The sequence below is a fragment of the Helicoverpa zea genome, chromosome 4 (assembly GCF_022581195.2).
Source record: "Helicoverpa zea isolate HzStark_Cry1AcR chromosome 4, ilHelZeax1.1, whole genome shotgun sequence".
Taxonomy (NCBI): domain Eukaryota; kingdom Metazoa; phylum Arthropoda; class Insecta; order Lepidoptera; family Noctuidae; genus Helicoverpa; species Helicoverpa zea.
Window position 1 is genome coordinate 10,714,872 of NC_061455.1, and position 21,496 is coordinate 10,736,367.

The 21,496-nt window shown below is 35.9% G+C and overlaps 1 protein-coding gene across 1 annotated transcript; it reads right to left on the reverse strand.

Annotated features, from left to right (window-relative positions):
• Positions 1 to 9,866: 9,866 nt before the first annotated feature.
• Positions 9,867 to 15,384, reverse strand: LOC124630101 (gastrula zinc finger protein XlCGF57.1-like). Its single transcript, XM_047163830.1, has 10 exons — positions 15,158 to 15,384; positions 14,065 to 14,190; positions 13,522 to 13,852; positions 13,188 to 13,283; positions 12,994 to 13,101; positions 12,761 to 12,893; positions 12,007 to 12,234; positions 11,598 to 11,706; positions 11,035 to 11,261; positions 9,867 to 10,208 (listed from the first exon to the last, which is right to left on the reverse strand). The coding sequence occupies exons 1-10, from the start codon at positions 15,299 to 15,301 to the stop codon at positions 9,956 to 9,958; spliced, it is 1,755 nt and encodes a 584-aa protein (XP_047019786.1). The 5' UTR covers positions 15,302 to 15,384; the 3' UTR covers positions 9,867 to 9,955.
• Between the last annotated feature and the right edge of the window lie 6,112 nt (positions 15,385 to 21,496).

Genomic DNA, 21,496 nt, shown 5'->3' on the forward strand with positions numbered 1-21,496 from the left:
AGGTTTCTATTATTGCTCTAATCTAACCAAAGAGTTCGTTTAAGTGTAATCACGGTTGGTGATAACGATAATGAAAACTGCTGAGCTGAGCTTTTAAGTGGATGAAGTTTATAGTTCGGCCATTCAGAGAATGCGTTCCTGACACGTCGCGATTGAACTGACGACGTAACTTTGCAATGGCGTTGCAGTTACGATAAAAATATTTTTGCTGGTTGTTTACCGTTTTAACAATTGAGGAGCATTAAAACAACATTATTATATCAATAATCAATGAATGTTATAATTTTGTGCCAAACTGAGTGTCAAATAACTTGGTAAACAATATTTTTCTAAATCTATACTGCGCTATTACAAGGTTATGTCAGCGGTTTATATTTTGTAGTGCTGTGCTAAAAATAACAGGCAAGTATCGTAATCTGTTCTTATACAGTTATAATATAAAATAATACGTTTTGATTTTCTTTTTAAGAATTGGAAAATAATGGACTATAAGACTTAATTATAACGTTTATGAAATATAAAAATAAAACTATGACCAAACCGCATTTTTATACTTAGATTAAAAATGGTAACCCCAAATGGCGTTATGGGCCGCCATTTTGTGACGCTAAAACAGTCGTCCGTTGTCGTTTCGTGCGCATAGACCACGTTTTTCAAGTGTTTTCGATCTGTTTTTATTTGATTACCCGGCTTTTGTTAGACCGAGATATCAGGATTGATTCTGTTATTGATAATAATATAATTATACATGTAGGCGAAGATGATGATGAAGACACCACCTCCTCAAGCAAATCGGAGTCTGATTAATATTCTGTTCGCACATTCAATTCAATGTACTTGTAACAAAGAATAAATAAAACAATTTTATTATATGAATATTACCTTTTTTTGGTTTCCACTTAAATAACTAAAATATAAAACAAATGATTCCGCCAATTTAAAACGAAAATAATCTTAAAATAATGCGGCGGTTCATTTTGAAGGAACGGTAACGAACTCAGTGTTATGTTGTGCCCATCACTAGTCGTGACTAACTGATAGGTGTCAGGAACGCATTCTCTGAACGGCCGAAGTATAGTAATGGAATTGTACCCAATGTCTTTTGTAGTGTACGGAAACTGAATGGAAACCTTACAAGATTTTATGAAGTTGCGTGTCTTATTTTGTAAGTTGCAATTAATACGACTGATTAATCCATGCTGACGAGAGTATGTTGAAATGTTGAAGTTTTTCATTACGTTCAGTAACCATTATTGAGAGATGATTTTGAAAAGTGTGACAAAGGTAAGAATACTAGGACGCTACTGAACGAAGGATACCTATGCTTAAAATAGATCTCCACATGAATTGTCCACTAACAAGTTTCAAATTACTTAATGTAATACTTCGTTGTGGTCAGATAAAACATGACCACTGCTCCAAACTTTTTTAATGACACATTATTTTTAGAAATCTCATCCCAGAGCCTACATCATAACCAGAGTATCCACCCACCTAATCACAAGGATCAAGATCAAACATGGCCCACTCATTTTCAGATCAAACAACACAGACACAACAACCCTGGAATCGCCATTCTGCCTCCATAACCATAACTGCGCTCAATAGACCGCCCACATTTATATATCTACAAAATTACAATATTTACGTAGGTTCGCGATATTAAGGATGCCACAAAGTCGTTTCGAAGCTGACCTTTGGATCGCGAAAGCTCAAAGCTTTATTCCTCACTAGGGGTTAGCTACCTTCTATTGAATTGTTATGCCCTGTGAGACGGCCCTGCTACGTATCCACGCCTCGATATTGTATGGACCATAACGCTTGGCTTTCAAACTTCCCGCTGACTTGATATTTTGCCAGGAACTTTTAATATTTTCACTTGGAATTTTATATGGGTAGATAGATAGCTACCTATCCATTTCTGTCTATAAACGTACCTTTGTATGTAAAAGTGGTAAATCGGAAATATCCTAATTTAACTAGGGATCGAAAAACGGTTCTACGCCTACCTAGCCTTTTATAAGATTATGAAACTATGTAAGCGTTTGGAGCTCGATGAAAATAAATGTATAAAATACTATGAAAATGAATCTATTTTTGTGTCAATGTTCAGCAAAATCGTGTTAACCGTTTAATGTAATTATAGTTCGGCCATTCAGAGAATGCGTTCCTGACACGTCGCGATTGAACTGACGACGTAACTACATTCATTGATTATTGATATAATAATGTTGTTTTAATGCTCCTCAATTGTTAAAACGGTAAACAACCAGCAAAAATATTTTTATCGTAACTGCAACGCCATTGCAAAGTTACGTCGTCAGTTCAATCGCGACGTGTCAGGAACGCATTCTCTGAATGGCCGAACTATACAAGCTTACATAATAATAGGTAACCTACGCATATAGAACCTAGTACCTGCCTAGAAGGCATCTAGAAGAATTCCTACGTTTAAAATTACTTTTATTTTCTTTTAATAAACTAGAAGGAATCTAAGCTGATCTTATGAGCAACCTAATACATCATTACTAAGACAGTTACCTAATTCATCAGCTAAGCTATAGATTTCACTTGAACGCATAAATTATCAACGATGGCCATAAAGTGTAGTTTTCCGTAATTGACTTAAATTAGATACCCACATCTGATATCGAAGCTTGCTAGCCATGTAATGACCCATTAGCTTATCTTAATTGATAAAACATTGGATAAAAGTCATTGGATAAAGGTTTGACGGATAAAGCTAACTTAACCTCACAAACTATCGAAGTTTTCTCCTGCAGTGTAAACCTTGTTGTTTGCATACATAAATAATTTGCCAATTTTTGTTAATAACTGCTAAAATAGGCTAATTTCTATTTGCCAATATTTCAGTCTAATAGTTCTTCTTATTATCTACGTGCTCGTCAATGGTGCACATACATTTACCAACAGTTACCTCTTCATAATAAATATTCGAACTATTGCGTAATAAATTGGTATCGAAATCATTCATCACTTCTATTCCTTCTAATGCCTACCTTTTACGCTCTGATGATTCGGATTTTATTGCCTAACAACGTCTAATATGTTTAGGTATCATATAATTTCTTTATCCTCAATGGATATCAAAATAACGTCTACTATTAAATTAACTAGGAAAATCTCCGAAATCCTTATATCGCACGTGTAGACACATGCCTATCTAAATAAATTATGAGTTCCTTACCGTATCAAAATAATAGCACAGATTATATAATAGTTACTACGTAACAGATAAATCACTCCATACAAAAAAGTCCATACCTACTGTTATAAGCACCTACAAGTTCCACAACTACCTACAAATTCCTAGCTGCGTTATAAAATGAACCTTAAAAGCTCGAGCGCTTGATTGTTATTCCAATGCGATAGCGCACAGTTCAGTGACCGCAACCGTGCCGTGGCCGTGCTTAGGGGTGCTTCTTACAATTTTTTAATATATAAGTAGGAAAACAAAGTTACGCTTATTTTAAAATAGCCTTTTTTAAAACTGAGTTTTTAAATAAAAAGTAATATCAAGAATATTTTTCTTTAGTTAACTATTGTATTACCTACTAAAATGTAGTATGGGTACATATTACTAAATATTACCCAATACGTAAGCATAGGTAAGTACTTAAGTAAAGCTTTCGTCAAAATCAAAGGCGGTTTCCAACTATTTTTCGAGGACAAGTGCCATACCCCATATGGTACAACTCCGTCGAGTGTTGATACATACCTAAAATTGGTTTCTGCGTAGCCACACGCGTAATGTTCCGAGTCGTCATTAAGTTGGACCAGAACTATACCTACTTACACTCGAGATGTGTTTTGAGCTACAAAACTCACAATACAGTTCATATAACTAAGTAGGTATCTAAAGTAAAATAAGTACCTAATGATCTCTGTTGTTAAAATCATAAAGTAGATAAGTACCTATTAATTTATTTAAAAAAAAAATAGAATTACTAGATAAGTTCATACATATAGAATGTTTCTAAATCTTACAACAGTCGCATATAAACCAACACAACTCAAAATAATCCATCAGTTTGTGAGGTAGCTTAAAAAACCTAATAAAAACCAACAGCATAACATGTCACAAAATAAAAATAATAATATTGGAGCGCGCGCGGCGCGTGTGACTGTTGAAAGCCCTGAGCCGCGTGGGGCTACCGGTAACCCAGCGAGCGGTAGGCATTTATCGCGCGCAAGTACGTCGAGTGACAGAGGCCTGATAATAGGCAAGTACTTTATTGTACCCACACAAAGTATGTACCTACTTAACAAATAGGGTTGCTTAGTGAGATTAAGAGAAATAACAGAACAACATACTTCTAAGCAAGTGTGTGGGTTGTACTGAATTCAGCGAAGTAAATTAAGTAGTTACTAATTAACACACACACCACACACAGCAATCTACCTACTTACATCCTTATCATATTATATTTTTAAAACCAGGAATGAAATCCCAAAAGAGAAAAAATCAAGAATATATTTGTTATCTCTCTAGAAAAAAAACTCTAAGTACTTACCTACTTAACTGTATAAACAAAGAAGTAGGTACAAAAACGCACGTACACCCACAAGTAGGTACAAATAACTTCAAGGGAGCTCCCAGCTTAGACTCAGTTAATTTAATATCCTACACATTTCTTAGTTAATTGGTACGCCTCGGGCAAACGTACCTCACACCTATATACAGATGTTTAATTGAATAAGTATCTACGTACCTAGGTACTGTAGGACCGGGAAATAATTATCTTGCTCAAAATGAAAAACTGATTCGATATCACGACGTTTATTGTTTGGGCTCGAGAGGTGAAGTATGTCACTAAGCGACTAATTTATTATATTTAATACCTGGCCGGCAGCCCCGGATCTAGGGGGGGGCAAGCCGGGGCCTGTGCCCCGGGCAGCAAATTCAGGGGGCGGCAAAATCAGGCGGCTGCCAAATTCACACTTCACAGACCAATGGATAACGTGTTGTAGGTTCAGAGTAGTAGATAGATGGATAACTCATCATTTATTTAACTTTGACCACGGAATAAATAATAGCACAAGTACAGCAATTTCATGGCCATATCAACTTGACCGATACCCTGCACCACTGCACGAACATTTATTATTCACGAGGCGAAGTTTTAGCAAACTAAAACTGATTAAAAATTATTTGCGATCATCTATGAGCCAGGAACGCTTATCGCATATATTTATTTTTATTTTAAATCCTACATCACAGATTACTGTAAAGGAAATTTCAATGAAATTACAGTTCGATACTGACAAGCAAAGTTTCTAAAAAAGTCGCCTTCGCTTTGTTTGATTGATCATTTTGATTATTTTTTACTTTTAACATCCTCCAACTAAGTGAAAAAATTCTTGCTCGCTACGCTCGCGGCTAAATGCCAACGTTTTTGTGATTGTTTACTATTTTTATTGACTCGGTCGTCGGACATTGATTCAGTCTCTAATCATGTTTTCTTTTTATTTGTACATAATTCCCAGTTTAATTTGTGAGTCTTCAAACAAATAATTTAAAAAAATTCGCGCTCGCTACGCTCGCGGCTACTTGTTGCTTTACAGTGTCCTTTATCAGGTACTTTTGTGTCGCGGGCTCAAAAAATTTCGCGCTCGCTTCGCTCGCGCAATATTATACATGCGTTGCCTCAATGACTTCATAAGTCAAGTCCACACTGCCTTAACTTTTTATCTTTATTCTTATCTGCGAAGCCTAGGTTCACTACCATTTACTGTTTCATTTTATTTATATTCAAATTTTAAACAAAACTACGACAGAGCATGCGCGACACATCGAGGCAGTCACCCCTCTCAGTCCGACTGTCACCCCTCTCTTATATGTTTGCTTTATCTGATTACTTAAATTAATTCCTCAAAGTTAGAAAAATAAAATCCGCTCGCTTCGCTCGCGGTTCTTTCTTAATTTCTATTTTGTTCTGCCCTTAAAAAACACTTTACAGTGGTTATTTTTAAGTTGTTTAGGCGCTATTTGTAAGCGGAGGTGGAGGACTTTAGTATCCCACATCCAAACAATTTTGCGCAGCTGCCTCACTTTCCGGTGGTTTTTTTTTCAAACTTGTTTGAGTACTTTTGTGTTCCAAAACTCAAAAATTTCGCGCTCGCTACGCTCGCGGCTTCTTCACTGTTTTTTAAACTAATTAACTTTTTGTGTCCCAAATTAAAAAATTTGCGCGCTCGCTTCGCTCGCGCTGCTTTTTACAATTGCATCATTCTGTCTCGACTTTCATAACTTAAACCGCCAACAGTTTGAGCCTACATTGAATTGGACACATTTTTTAAAGTCCTTTACCTACCAAATAGTGCACTTCATTCGAACGTTCTTATTTATATTCCTTGTAACTACTCTAATTACTTCAATACATAGATGGCGCTTGGATGATGATTGCAACCAGGCGCTACATGAGCTAGAGACGGCCCTACCTGCCTACATATTGATAGCTAAAATTATATGGATGATAAAGGTGAAAATAAACATAAGTATGTAGGCGGGGCGGCATTTTGCAGATTTTGCCCCGCCTAAAAAAAATTGAAGATCCGGGGCTGCTGGCCGGACAATGATGTAAATAGATTCGATTTGAAATTGAATAAATTTTTATATTGAAGTATGACACTTCACCCCAATCACTCAATAAACGCTAAGTTAAAGTTTCTTTCAATCTTTTAATTGAAATATCCTGAAGATCCCCGGTTCCTAGCGCGCCACGCGCTACAGTACCTTGATACCTACTTACGCAAGTACGTAACTAAATTGAAAACTTCAATTCAGTGAGAGCACCTAGGTATTCCAATTAAGAAGATACTTAGGTTACCTGGAGATCTGAATATTTATGCGTAAGTACTGGTACATTATGCCTAAGTATATTGTATAAGTTTCATAGTCCCATATTCATGAATGAAACATTTCAGTAACCACTTTCACCTACTGAAAATATCTTAATATTTTCCGGAATAAGGCATAAAACTGCCTAAATAAACAGCCTTCAGTTGCTACTGAAATTGATGGCCTGAAAACATTTAGGAGATTGTCCCCATAAATCATTTGTTGACTATTCCCAATTCCCATGTTAATTTCACTATCTACTTTCTTGGAAAGATACCTACTGAACGATTCTTGGTATTCCACAGCGGTAGGTACAGTTTTTCTTTGAACACTTTTCTATATACTTAATTCGTTTCTTTAGAACTATCTAAACATTCATCAATAAGTTTATAATCTAAGGGTCAATTTCATTCAGCATAAGGTAGAAGCTTTTATTAAATTTGCATAAGAATTTTCAGAGAAAATCACGGACATGTAGACAAATATGACCGAAAAGGCTTTGTCCTTGAAAAGTTACTGTCCGATTATAGCGAAGGGTCAGTCTCAAGCCAAACTAAGACATTGCATGCAATCGATAAAACTATTGCGATATATAGAAAGTACTTGTCTTTACAACCATCTATCTCAAAGTTATTTAGAAAAATATCTAGGTACCTAAATATTCAGTAGGCAACACCTAAGGACCCTGCCACATTATACATTCACTCGAGCGACGACGCGCGCTTGTGCGTGATGTCATTTGTTAACAAATTGATACGCACCAATATACGATACGTCTACCAAGTAAATGTTAATAACTGAGACTCGGGTGAAAAATGATAGGTCTCTAGGTAAATAGTATAACATTTTCGCCTTTACTTAGGAGATATTTCTTGCAAAAACCGGAAATAAAGTTAGCTTAGAAGTTTTAGCGGCATAGGTATGAGAAATTAAGATCATACTGCAACAGTCATACAATATTATGAAATTATTAATGCCGATACTGAAGGGAAAAAATCTATTAAAAGCTTTCATTTTAAGCATCGTTAAGAATACACATTTTACTACTCGTTATAAACAACAGATTGAAAAACAAAAACACGACGTGGATGAAAACGACACCTCGGAAAACAGCACGAAAACATTTTTAGCTTCATAAAATGTTTACACAGTACAAATTGGCCGTAGTATCTACTGGCGGCGTGCCACGGAGTGCGCGGTAGCTTTTGGCACTTAGCGGGAACAAAACAGTGTCAAACGCCGCTGCGACGTGAGTCGCCTGTCTGAAACACCCCTTACACTTACACACGCCGTCAATTACAAAACGGTCCATTGATTCAATCCGTTTGGAACTCAAGTTAATTAAATTTCTAGTTTGCAAATCGCGTAATTAGACAGCTAAATAATAGGTAACTAATTGAAACTGCTTATGAAACTGCGATCGGAAAAGCTTGCCGAATTTTGTTTTAATGCAATTAAGATTAAGGTATAATAACTAAAAAAACTAATGAATAGACAGTTACAATAATATTACTTATATCAGTTACATTTTAGAAAAAAAACTATCTTTTACATGCCCGTACAACAAACAATAAATCTAACTCTAGCGCTGGAACAGACTAAACATTTTTCACCTCATTAGTGAGACAAAGGGCCTACGTAACAACAACGTAGGTATAACATACGAACACAAATTATAAAGCTCAGATAGCAAATGAGTGTCATAAACAGTCGTGATCGCAGGACCGTCGAACTGTCACGACTATGAGCCACTAATTCATTATGCTAACGAGTCGAGCTGCCTTCGACGGTGATGGATTAGCCTCTCCCCTTCGCATAAACGCGGGGACGAGAGGAAATGCGTAAAAAATGGACCAATAACAGTGTATGCAAAAGTTAGGCGCTCCGTCGACGTAAAATATTAGGTTATTGAAATTTTCCAGACCCGTAGAGCGGAGTAGACAAGACTGCTAACACGGCTCCTTGCGACGTACTGAAAATAGCATTTCCCTGTAACTTTGCGACGTTTCCTACAAAAATAGGGTGGTGAATTAAAATGAACTGTTCTTGCTTTCCGGTTGAAGCGATTTCGATGTTTTTACATGAAGATGGATTCATGTGGGAGTAAGTAGATATGTATTTATAGCACTACGTAAGTACGTAAAAGTTGAATACTTACATATTATGTGTGAGGGAAATGGAGATAAAAATAGAGATAGACGACGAAAATCTCATTATCTCCCAAAAAGGACAATGGGCAGATTGGTATACCCCACCAATAGCAATGTCATATATATCATTGGATAGGCCTTTTTATGTAGAACAACATTTACTATGACAGCTTTGCTGAAATGTTTGTCCGTTCTGAGATATAGATCAAAAACTGTGCAAAAGTTAGAACTAAGTAATCTATTGATAACTCAAGTTTTTAAAGGAAAATCTAAGTACTACCAAGTGTAAGTCTTGTAAGTGTTACCTGCTGTGCCCGTTAGGGTCCATAATTGTTACTATTATGTAGCATTTCAACCTTTTATTGTATCAACTGGATTTTGGGCGTAATGAGAAACCGCACCAATAGCAAAGTCATATATATCGTTGGATAGGTCTTTTTAATTGGAACAATATTTACAATGACAGCTTTGTTCTATTGTTTGTCCGTTATAAAAGGTTGAAATGCTACATACCTAATAGTAACAATTATGGACCCTAACGGGCACAGCAGGTAGCACTTACAAGACTTACACTTGGTAGTACTTAGATTTTCCTTTAAAAACTTGAGTTATCAATAGATTATTTAGTTCTAACTTTTGCACAGTTTTTGATCTATATCTCAGAACGGACAAACATTTCAACAAAGCTGTCATAGTAAATATTGTTCTACATAAAAAGACCTATCCAATGGTATATATGACATTCCTATTGGTGGGGTATACCAGGTCCCATATATTTGTGCCCATTGTCCTTTACAATATCTTCCAAGAAGACAGCCAAGACACCCAAGAAGACATAAAAATACATACACATATTAAAAAATATATTTTTATTAATACATACTTATGTAGCTACATTTAACTTACAAAATCTAAATACCATCTTTGCCAATCTAGAAAATCTTCACTTTTGCAAATCTAAGCCCTCGTGGTCCTTATGTCGTAACGCCAGGTGCGCTAACATTAGTTTCCTAGCATGGAACGTTCGTCCACAAGTCGGAACAACGCAGCGATGACTGCGTACACCCGTATGGACTGAGTAGTGTCTTTTTAATTGATTCGAACTTGCGAATGCTTTGGTACACTGAGTGCATTTGAATGGAAATAAACCAGTATGTTTCCTCATATGCACTTTTAGTTGACTGTTTGATTTGTATCTGTTGGGGAAAAAACATTATTTATTTTAACTTTTTTTGTAATATTTTTTGAGGGAAATTGTGAATGCCAGTTTTTTTTATTTTTATCGTATCAATTTCTCTAATAAAAGGAGGTTGTTGCGGTAAACAGTGTAGTTTTTCTGTGATAGTTGTATCACATTGAAAAGCTGTTTCTCGCGGATTCGTCCGTGTCGAGAAAACTTCTTCCTGAATCCGGATAAAATAAAGCATATAAATACTTATTTCACTCGGGGGTTAGAGTAGCATTCCAACAGTATAAAGCTGTGTCTACGCTACACGAACCGAGCATGAGCGAAGCACAAGCGGAGCCGTTCTCGGCTCGTCGTTCGCGGCGTCAAGTGTGGACGTACAACGAACCTACAACAACCTCGAACGTAGTTTTCCGCAGTGAGTTCGCGGCTCTTGGCGAATATGGACGATATTAATAATATTGCAGTAGCCGCTACTATTGCAGCAATTATTATAGCGGTGGTCGCGAAGCAAATCCCTTTGTGTTCGTCAAAAACCGACAACAGGCGGAACGCAGCCGAGCATGAACTAAATGCTCGCAGAGCGCTCGTTAGAGGCTTGTAAGTTGGTCCACACTAGACGAATTGTGTTCGGCTCGTGCTCCGCTCGTGCTCGGTTCGTCTAGCGTAGACACAGCTTAAGAATCATTCGAATGGGTTCAGTAGTTCTTGAGTTTATTTATTGATAACATACACATAAAATAAAATAAAAAAAACAAATCTCTCCTCTTTAGAATATCGGTACTGGCATGGCCAATATGTCAAATTTAAATTATTAATTTTAAAAAAATACGTACCTGGAACCACAGATTTCACAGCAATAAGGTCTTTCTTCGCTATGAAAAACCATGTGGCTCTTTAATTGGCATAAATGTACGAACTTTTTGTTACAGAACGTACATTCGAATATTTTTTCCATTTTTATAAGTCTCAAATGTTTTTTCAGAACAATTTCGTTTTTAAACATATTTCCGCAGTGGCTACATTTCACCGGCCCGGTTGAGTGTACTGCTTTTATATGCACCTAAAAACATAAAAAAGTGTATAGAAACATAAAATGTCCATAATAAAACAATATAAACAAAGGACTCTCAAGAATGTGTGCAATGTGAATGGTCCAATTCCAGGTTAAACACGTACCAATGGAACTTCAAAGTTCGTGTGTACTTTCTATGTAGAATAATATGTTGGATATCAACGACTGATTAAAGATGATGGAAAAGATCTCGAGGAAACCTGGACTATAAAGTCGAAAGTTGAAATCACCAATTGAGAAGAAAACCAAAAAAACTCAAGTCTCAGTCTCTTTTAAAGTCCAAACATATACATATAATGATGACTACACCAAAAAATACATTACTTTCAAGTAGCTCTTTCGGCAGAAGTGATTCCCACAAATGTGGCAAATAATCTTGAACAGGCGCATGTGGGTCATGAGATGCTCCATCATCGAGTATTTCGAATAGAACCTGAAAAAAAAATCATTATGATATATTGCACTCTTATGGCAACATTGCACACCAAACAATAAAGAACAGCAAAAATGGACTGCCGTCGTTTTGAAACCACCTAGGTAACCTGGCAGCACTTCAGAGGCAGATCAAGCACTCAAAAAAGATTGTAAGCACCTATCTGACACGGTTGAAAAGTAAAATTCTAAATTCAAGTGAATGAGAGATACATAGAGGGAGTACTTAGGGATAAGGAAGGATATACGAGATACATAAACGAGTACATAGGAGGTAATTAATACATTTCAACGAACTCACGTTTTCCCACAAAAATCGCATATACACTTTGTAGTAAAATGAGTTTGCTCATGTCTTTTCCAATGCCTTAATATGAGGAAATCCTTGTCACATCTTGTGCAGTGACCGCCAATCTTATTCAAATGTTTAGACCGGTAGTGAAAGTGTAAGGCCAAAAGCGACACAGTCCGATAACTGCATATATGGCACATGAAACGCATATCATCAGTGCGCGGATAGTGAGAATATCTGAAAGAAAATGACATCAATACTACGGTAGAAAAATATTTTTCTTTAAGCTGAAGGCTTTCATTGGTAGGCGGGAATTCAAAGTCAAACTATTAATTTGCACATGAATACAGTACCTATAGAATAAAATATTTTTTTAATGTTTTACCTAAGCTTAAAATTCGATGCGAGATGTGATCTTATCGTTCACGGTTATAATATTATGCATCAAAATTGTCCCTGCTGAGCTATGAAAACTATTACTATCGAAATGTTATCCAACAAACATTTTAATGCAAAATAAAACTTTCTTAGTTAAACAAGGACATCAAAAAAGGTAAAAGGTATTGGTTATATCTTCTTTCTTTTTACACTGTCTATCTGTACCTATCTCTTTTTATTCTAACTCTCCCATAACGGGCCTGCTGGAAGAAATTTCTTTAGAGATAAGCTGTGCCCTTGTACAATTGTTTCTATTATTTATTCTTCTTTGTGTTTTTATGTGTACAAAACTATTAAATAAATAAAACTGGTAATTATAACTTACCTATGCGAAGCAATAGCAGCCAAGTCAATGCCAATAAAATCACATAACCCACATGACAAACTATTGCTTGACCAATGTTCGTTCAAATGTTGGTTCAAAGAGGCGCGAGTGCTAAAACTTTGTCCACAGAGACCTAAAACACAGCAGTACGAAAACAACAAATAGGAAAAACAGCCTTATTACAAATCCAAAAGACAAATTTAAAAAAATAAAATAAAAAATAATACATTTACCACATAAGCATTGCCCATCAGTTTGATTTTCACTAAATACTTTAATATTATCATCATTATTGGATTCAAGTTTTATCTTAGAATCATTATCACAATTAAAGTTTCTTCCTGTAAAATGATATGAAATAATAATTCAGTATCAATAAATATGTGTTTTTTAATAATGCAATTATTATTGTTATGTCAAGTCTTACCACAATTGTACGCATAATCATTATCAACAACTAGCTTTTTTTTTCGTTTTTTTAATTTACAACTTGGTAAGTGGGTTTGGTACCGTGCTTTACCTTCTGAAAAAATAGATTAAATTATTATCGTCTTACTACCTACTTAAATTGACTACCTAGTACCTATATTGCTGATTCATCAAGGAAATGCTTTAAGGATACGATTTATCTTGGGTGCAGAAATATGGATAATATGGATTACATGCATGGCTTCAAGACATAAAAAATTAGAAAGAAGAAAGAAAGAAAGAAATATCAAAAATTAATTATTAATTATTACATAAATTAAAACAATCCTTACTATATTTTCTATGGCATCTTTTACACTTGATTATTTCAACTTTTTTTCTGTTTTCATCCTGAGAATTCTTTAGTTTTAAGTCCAAGCCTTTTGTATCGAGACATTCCTTTATATCTATTGTAGAAATTTTTCTTTTATCAAAACATTCATTATTTTCCAGTTTTATTTCATCTCCAGAATGATAACTCCGTTCTTCATCACTTTCTAGTTTAATTTCAGTATACAGTGATTGTGTTATTACATTCGGTTCATTTCCATTGAGATTATTTACAGCATTGTCTACGGATGTGTTCCCATTTTCTAAGGTATTGTGTTTAACAATGTAGCATTGCTGTAACAAAATATTGTGAAAAACAAGACCTTTTGAAAATAAAAAATTAAATTATCTGTGTTCTGGTTACATGGTAAAGCAATTTGTTGGGAAACAAATAACACCCCCGCTGAGGGTGCAGTACGTGGGTCTGTCAGAATCTTACTGACAAAAAGCTACTGTGTAAATCAGCATTATATATGTGAGAAATATAAACTGATTTAGTTACATACCACATTACTTATCACAGACTGCCAAAGTATATGAGATTTTTCACATTTCTTCTTAAACTGAACATAATTCTCAACACTATCAGCACACAGTTTGCACAGTAACCGAGGTTCATCTTTAATGGTTAGCTAAAAGCAAAATATTATTACAAAATGCAAAATCTATACTAATATTATAAAGCTGAAGAGTTTGTTTGTTTTTTTGAACGCGCTAATCTCAGGAACTACTGGTCCGATTTGAAAATTTCTTTCAGTGTTAGATAGCCCATTTATCGAGAAAGGCTATAGACTACTTTTTATCTCGGTACGGGAAGTAGTTCCCATGGGATGCTGGTGAAACCGCTGGCAGAAGCTAGTAATATATAATAATACTTGAAATTTACTCATTCCTGCCTTGTTAAACCATTTATGGCAAGACGCAGTATTCTTTTTACTATTTTAACACCTATACTTTTGATTACCTATGTTCTACAAATAAAAAGATTTGATATGCCTTGGTGCAGTAGTAGAAAAAGAAAGAAACATTTATTTGCATGGAACATAGGTAGTGCCAGTTTTACAGAGGTTAAAAGTTCTAGCTTTATTCTGCCTAACTTGGCGAGTTACAAGACTATAAGAGAGCAACTATGTGCAGCTAGCTGTTACCCTTAGAAATTGGCCCAATGTCCGACAATCGTTCTGGATACCATTTTTATTATGAACCAGAACTATTTTGGGTCAGTGGGTTGTCTTGGTTTGTTTACAAACAGTAGATTTTTTTTATGTTTACTTTATAGGCTTGTAAAACGGCACTACCACCTGTTCCAATAATTATTATTAAGTACTTGTTTGGAGGAATTGGGCAATTTTTATTGAATAATTGAGTCAAAAGGCATCCTTAGGGTTGATTACCCTCTCATATACCAAGCAAGAGATCTACTATGAGTACCTAAAAAATATTTTTCTTTTACTTCAGCACTGAATTTGAACTGGATCTACTTACTGTTTCAGAGAAAATACTACAAATTGGATACCTGTAATGGATAGAATCTTTACCCAGTGCATTAGATAAAATGAAATGTTATATTATACAGCTTAGCAAGTAGTGTAAGCTTACCGTAATTCCAAAACAATATTCGAAGTTATTTAGCCAACCATTATGATCACTTAGTAACACCATATCATCAGCACTAGCATCGAGACATATTCGACAAGTACGTATTTTAATATTTCCATCCAAACCACCTTTAATAGACACCATTTCGATGCAAAATATTTATATTTCTAATGATTTTAATAATTTCTTAGTGTTTATTTCCGAAAACTGGACAGCGACATTGACGTTCATTTGTTTGTAACATCAGAATGCGTTGACATGACCGACTTATCAACCAATGGGGTGATGACAGTCTAAGGTTATGAATTTGTGATTGGACGATTAGGCATTCCGCTACGGTACGAGCGTTTCAGAGACATTTCTATGTGATTTTAAGCTTGCGTATTCATACCATTTTAAGCATGTTTCTTTCTGGTAAAGAATAATAACATTTTACTTGGGCATGCCATTCACTTGCTTACTGAATTTGCGAAGTAGTAAGTCAGGATTTATGAATCCTAATACGAAGCAAGAAATATGCTTAGACAGACTGAATGAAAAATATATGGCTATTGGCTGTTAAGATCGTCTTGACCGATTTGAAAGATTATTTCACTGTTGGGAGAAGGCTACACTTTCCCCGAATAACATAGGTACAGGTAGTAGTTAACACGGATGAGCCCAGATGGGTGAAACCGCGGGAAAACAGCTAGTTCCGTAAAAGTATCTCTTTCAATTTGGTAGTGACCTCTTTCCTTTATGGTGTTGAGTAGTAGGTAGGTAGGTAAACTAGGTATTTATCATGTTATTATTCCTTTTTCAATATCTTTAGGCTCGTACCTAAGTACCTTTAGGTAAATAAGTGCCTACCAATTTATAACTAGGTACTCTGTTAGTAGGTAAGGTCTAGTAGAGACATCTACAATAAATACATAAAACCAGACACTTAAAAGACCTGTAATATTTCATAATCAGTTTCAAATTACCCATTTTTGTCATCTATAGCTGATTTTGCGAATTATTCAAGCAGTATGAGGCAAAAGTGAGATAAAATTGCTCAATTTATCAAACTAGTCAGTTTTTTGGCGTTCAATGGAGGGAAACGTTAGATCACTTTAAGCGTTCGCATTATTCCACGAAAGGCAAAAAACAGATAGGTACCGGGTACCTAACCCTTCCTTTGGAATCGTTGAGTGAAAGCGGTAAAAGCACTTAAATAGATTCTTTGTTTTATTTTGTTAGGTACTTAAATCGATTTTGTTTCACTTTAATTTAAAATTTATATGTGAGTTGCTATTTACCTAGGTATGACTTGATACAGAGGTGGATCCAGTCCTCAAAAAAGTTTGTGAGCACAACCTTCCGAAATGGTTACATACAATTCAGGAAACCCCCCAAGGGTAGTAGGTAGGTACTTATATAGGGGGGTACCTATAGGTATAGCATGAGATAATATATGAGGGGAGTACCTACATAACGGAAACGGTACCTACATACGTGGGAGTAGTTGGTACACAGGGGAGAACATAAGTAGGAGTAGCACGTAAGGGAGTAGGTACCTACACCCAGAAGAGAGTACCGGCGTAAGGAACTATTACGTTATATAGGTAAAAAGAAGAAATGTCTAATGTCACAAGAATATCAGGGTTACGGGTGAGCCTACAGTGCTCACTACGGTAGATCCGACTCTGGCTAGGTGTGTCTGCCTTTCGCTTTGCACATTTTTCTTGTGATGTTAGGTACCTACCGTGTAAGTTCTTAGAATTTTCTAGAGCACTGTTTTCATTATTAATTCTATCAAAGTTTGTTAGGAAAGGCCGAATATTTATTCAAGTAAAAGAGTATAGGTGTAGGCAATTAGAATCATATCTTCATAATAGCGTCGATTTCGGCGGGATTTCAGCTTAAGAAAACCCACAAAGCGATTTCGGCCCGACCCGGGAATCGGACTACTAGACTAGACCAACTAGGCACTAGACCAACGAGGCAGTAGAATCATACATATACCTAGGTTAAGCGTACGTAGGTACCTTGAGAAGTAGATACCTACCTACTATTACCTACTTAAGTATATTCATTTACTTTATGTACTCTTCTACCGATATCTCCCTACATACCTAATTCTAATGCCTATTTTCCACATCAGCGGCTGGTTATCCCTGAATAACGATAACGACTTTTTGAAGGAACCTTATTTTCAGTTATTTATCGCTGGGTAGGTAATAAAGCTACTTTCCATTTTGCATGGCGCAAAAATATTTCAGTCAGTTTTTGGGGAGCCAGAAAGTTGCTGTTTGGGAACCGAAATAAAGGAATAAAGGAAGTATGTTAGGGTCGGCTTCCATCCAGTCTTAACGGATTCAGCTGAGTACCAGTGCTTTACAAGGAGCTAGGTAAACGATGATGTTGATTATTTATGAAAATCTCGAAGCGACTCGTTTAAGTAAAGAAACCATCCACTGCTCAACGTAGGTTTCTCTGATTCCGCAAAAGCAAAACAATGTAAAGATATCAATAATACCTAAAACTAACGACCTCTGGCCAAACCAACAAAACAAAAGACGAACTATAAATTATATCGGCAAACTGCTAGCTCCGGGGCGATGATAATCTTCAAATTCAAAGGGGAAGGTGAATATTCAGTCCACGTAGCACCCTCGTGCGTCTGCCGTACGTGCCTCTACTTGCCATAACTATTCCTACATTATAAGCAGATACTTCAAATACAAGAGTAATCGAACAGACGCGAATGTTCTTTGAATTTATTGAGTTGCGGCTTCACGAAAATTTTTGCTGGTTCTAAGTTTTAGTTGATATTTTTCGTCTGGTTGGTAGGTATTTTATTTTCGATTAAAAAATCCTAGATGTTTTTTGTAGAGCACCAGTATTCTGAAATTACATGTAATTTCAAAATCCAGATGAAAAAAAAGTTACATTATTCCTCTGAGTCTGATTTTGTGTCTTCAACGAGCAATCGTTATCGAAGGATCTTCTGCTCAAATTAATTAAATATTATAATGCTCTATGGCTTCGAGAAATAGGTCTAGAAACTTCAACTTGAATAGGTATTATAGGTAGGTAAATAAAGTTTGGTATAAATTTTCGACTACCAAAATTGAAAACATGTGGTACAAACTGAAAGCCACGTCTTAAGGGCAAAGGAATGAAAGAAAAACATAAGGTTTTCAGTTGCTCATCTCCGCGAGAAAATTGTGAGAGTCAACTAAAGAAAATGGGTCAGTGTACTCATGGCTAGCGGGCATGAAATGCTGTCACCATAATAATATACAACGCCAGAACATAGCACATACAGACATGCTGTTTTCATATAGGTACATTAGATGCAGAAATGGGGAGATAATTAGATAGATAAGGCAATTGGCAAAGTGGTTTTGGCAATATAAGTAGCTATTCATAGGAATAAAAAATGATCCATCAACATACATAGTTGGGAAAAGAAAGGCTAGGCAGATGATGATTTTAATTATAATGGTCTGATGGTCACCCACATAAATGGTTCAAATAAAATTCTAACTTAATTTAGCAACCCAAAAAAGCTAAAAATCCAATTAACCACCAACAATAAACCAACAAAATGAACATAAACATATAATTATGTCACCGCTTAAACAAACAATCGAAATATTGTTAAGGCCGTAATGAAACGCAAAGCGAAACCCGAGTCTCCTTACTTTAGCGAAGCCCGAGGCACTCATTAACGAGTTTTTGGGAGCTCCCGTAATGGAATAAAGTGTGGATGCATTAAAAATAACTTTACACAAAGGCACGAGGGAGTTCTCCATAAATCTCATACGTAATGCTTTTAAATTAAAGCAGGTAGGCTGATGTCAACGTCGCTCAGGACCTTGTAAGTAATAAATTCGGATATCAAATAAAATTACGAGGGTTCTGCAATATAACGTACTGTTGCAATCGTTTTGATGGCGTGTATTGCTGTGTTGTGAAAAGCTGCGCATTTTTGGAGTCGCCTTTTTCTTGGAAAAGGAAAGCTAGATTGAAATGTTTTAAAATAAAGTGCAGTTTAATGGATCTCTGTTTTATATTTTTATTTTTCAGAAACATAACTGGCTAGCTGAAATTTATGTCAGCATGTTTTTATAGGCTTATTTAGTTTTTTTTCCGGTTAGACTGGAAGCCGACCCCAACATAGTTGGGAAGAGGCTCGGAGGATGATGTTTGTTATAGACTTTTCGTTGCAGAAATACGCAGCATGAATGTGGCTTTCACGGCAAAACTGCTGAACCGATTTACTTACCTAAGAAAGGACACAGACATACTCTTTATCTAGGTACGGTAAGTAGTCACCACGGGAAACAGCCAGTGGTAACTAAGAACAAAATTATGCAGCCCACATAATACAGCGCACAAAATCCTTACGTGTCATCGCGACATCGTGTCCAATCTTTTAATCCCACTTGTTGCTCCAACTTTACGGATAAGTGGCACGAATGTTTGTACAGATAAATGAATAAAGCAAACTTAATAATACCGTTATTGTCTTTATTTTAGCGCAGTTCGTTAGATAGTTTGAATTTCTGAGAATAGAGCAAATGGAGTGTTGATATGCTCGGGCTATGAGACTGAAGGAGTAGCACCTGTGTCTGCGCAAACAGCCGCCGTGGTCGAAATCTACCTTGGACGCCATTGATTATTTTTCATTTATTTATTCGTGAACATATTAATTACATTTTAAAATATTAAATATAAAAAAAACGCCATGCATATGACGCTCAAGTTGCACCATTTAACTATAAACATAACCAGCCGAATACTTGCCGCCCATTGGTTCCACACGTTCGCCCATAACTTCAATGGTGCAATTCATTATTATAAACGTGGGCAAACATGATGTCAGTATAGTTTCAAAATCTTCCACAGTTACAGTTTTTCAAATCCGACTAGGAGTTGTAGACTAGCGTATTTTATAAATGAGTATATATTAATATATTGTTTCAGACTTAATCTTATTAAAGCTTTATTAAGTGTTTACTAATAAACGTTAAGAAGTTGGTGGAATACTTAATCTACTAATACTTTACTTTAAATATTAATTAATTAAACTTAGGTTTACTTAGACCTAAATTAAGTTAAGTTAGATGCTTAATATTGGACCAACTTGAAAGATATTAATCACTTAATAAATCTGTACTGTAAGTAATGTACCTACACAATATTTAAAATCACCTCTTATGTTTCTTAGTTTCCAATTCGTTTTTCGTAGTGTGACTGCCTCATTGGCCTAGTGGTCGCAAGCGCCACTGCTGTGCACGAGGTCGCGGGTTCGATCCCTGGGCCGGGCCAAAATCGCTTTGTGGGTTTTAGGAACTATCATAAAGCAGCCCGATGTCTGGAAGTTGGTGATTGATACACCCGTGCATCGGAGAGCACCCAAATGACGATCCTGGGCTTGAATTGTCTCCGGTCGTGGCGGATTGCCATCCCGTGGGGCTATTAGAGTGGAGGAATAGTGAGTGCACTTGTGTCTGCGCAAATATTTGTGCACTATAATATGTCCAGCGGAATTGGCTGATCTCTTTATACAAGAACAGCCGCCGAAATCGCCCTTGAACGCCATTATTCGTACTGTGGAGCTCAAAGCGACGAAAGACTAAATGGAATAGCTTTGTCAAGCTACTGCACTACTATTCAAAATCAAAATCAAAATCAAAATCAAAATCAAAAGTCATTTATTCAAAGTAGGCTGAAAATCAGCACTTTTCGAACGTCAATACAAAAGACAGCCCCCAAAACGCCCGCCCTTCACCACTTCCTATGTGTTTTTACTGGGAAGAAGAAGTGGTGGAACAAACTCCCCAGCAACACAATTATGTCTGTATGGTTTGAAGAACCGTATACAAATATTTAAATATCACTATACAACATTGTGTACATAAATTTGTATATAAAATCAATTCAAATAGTTAATCATGTTGGCTAGTACACACCTTACCCATACCTATTACTCAAGCAGTTACAAAATAAATCTATTAAAAAAAGAGTGAAAAATATAAAAAAAATATAAAGCCTCCATTCAGTGAAGATAGATATAGTTTAGGGTGCACCCACCGACATGTCAAAGAGTTTTTATGAAAAAATAAAATAACAACATAAACAATGAAAACGGTGAACTAGGACTACCGTTCAAACCAAAATCATATACATTAGGTATATTACGGGTGTACAAATATGTAGTCAGCAAATATTACGGGTGTACAAGTATGTATTTGTAGGCAAACGGCAGCTCGGTTGAGTCCATCATTTATTTCGTGTACCTAGGGGACATGATGCGTCTATGTCAGGGATGTTCACGATATATTCTAAACCATCGATCATAGTGCG

What these genes read in the sequence shown, in the direction of transcription:
- LOC124630101 (XM_047163830.1), bottom strand. Translation starts at nt 15,301, where the DNA reads ATGGTGTCTATTAAAGGTGGTTTGGATGGAAATATTAAAATACGTACT. An exon ending in TGATGGGCAATGCTTATGTG is followed by an intron (nt 12,894 to 12,993) that starts GTAAATGTATTA and finishes GCTGTGTTTTAG; the next exon opens with GTCTCTGTGGACAAAGTTTT. An exon ending in GCCGAAAGAGCTACTTGAAA is followed by an intron (nt 11,262 to 11,597) that starts GTAATGTATTTT and finishes TTATGTTTTTAG; the next exon opens with GTGCATATAAAAGCAGTACA.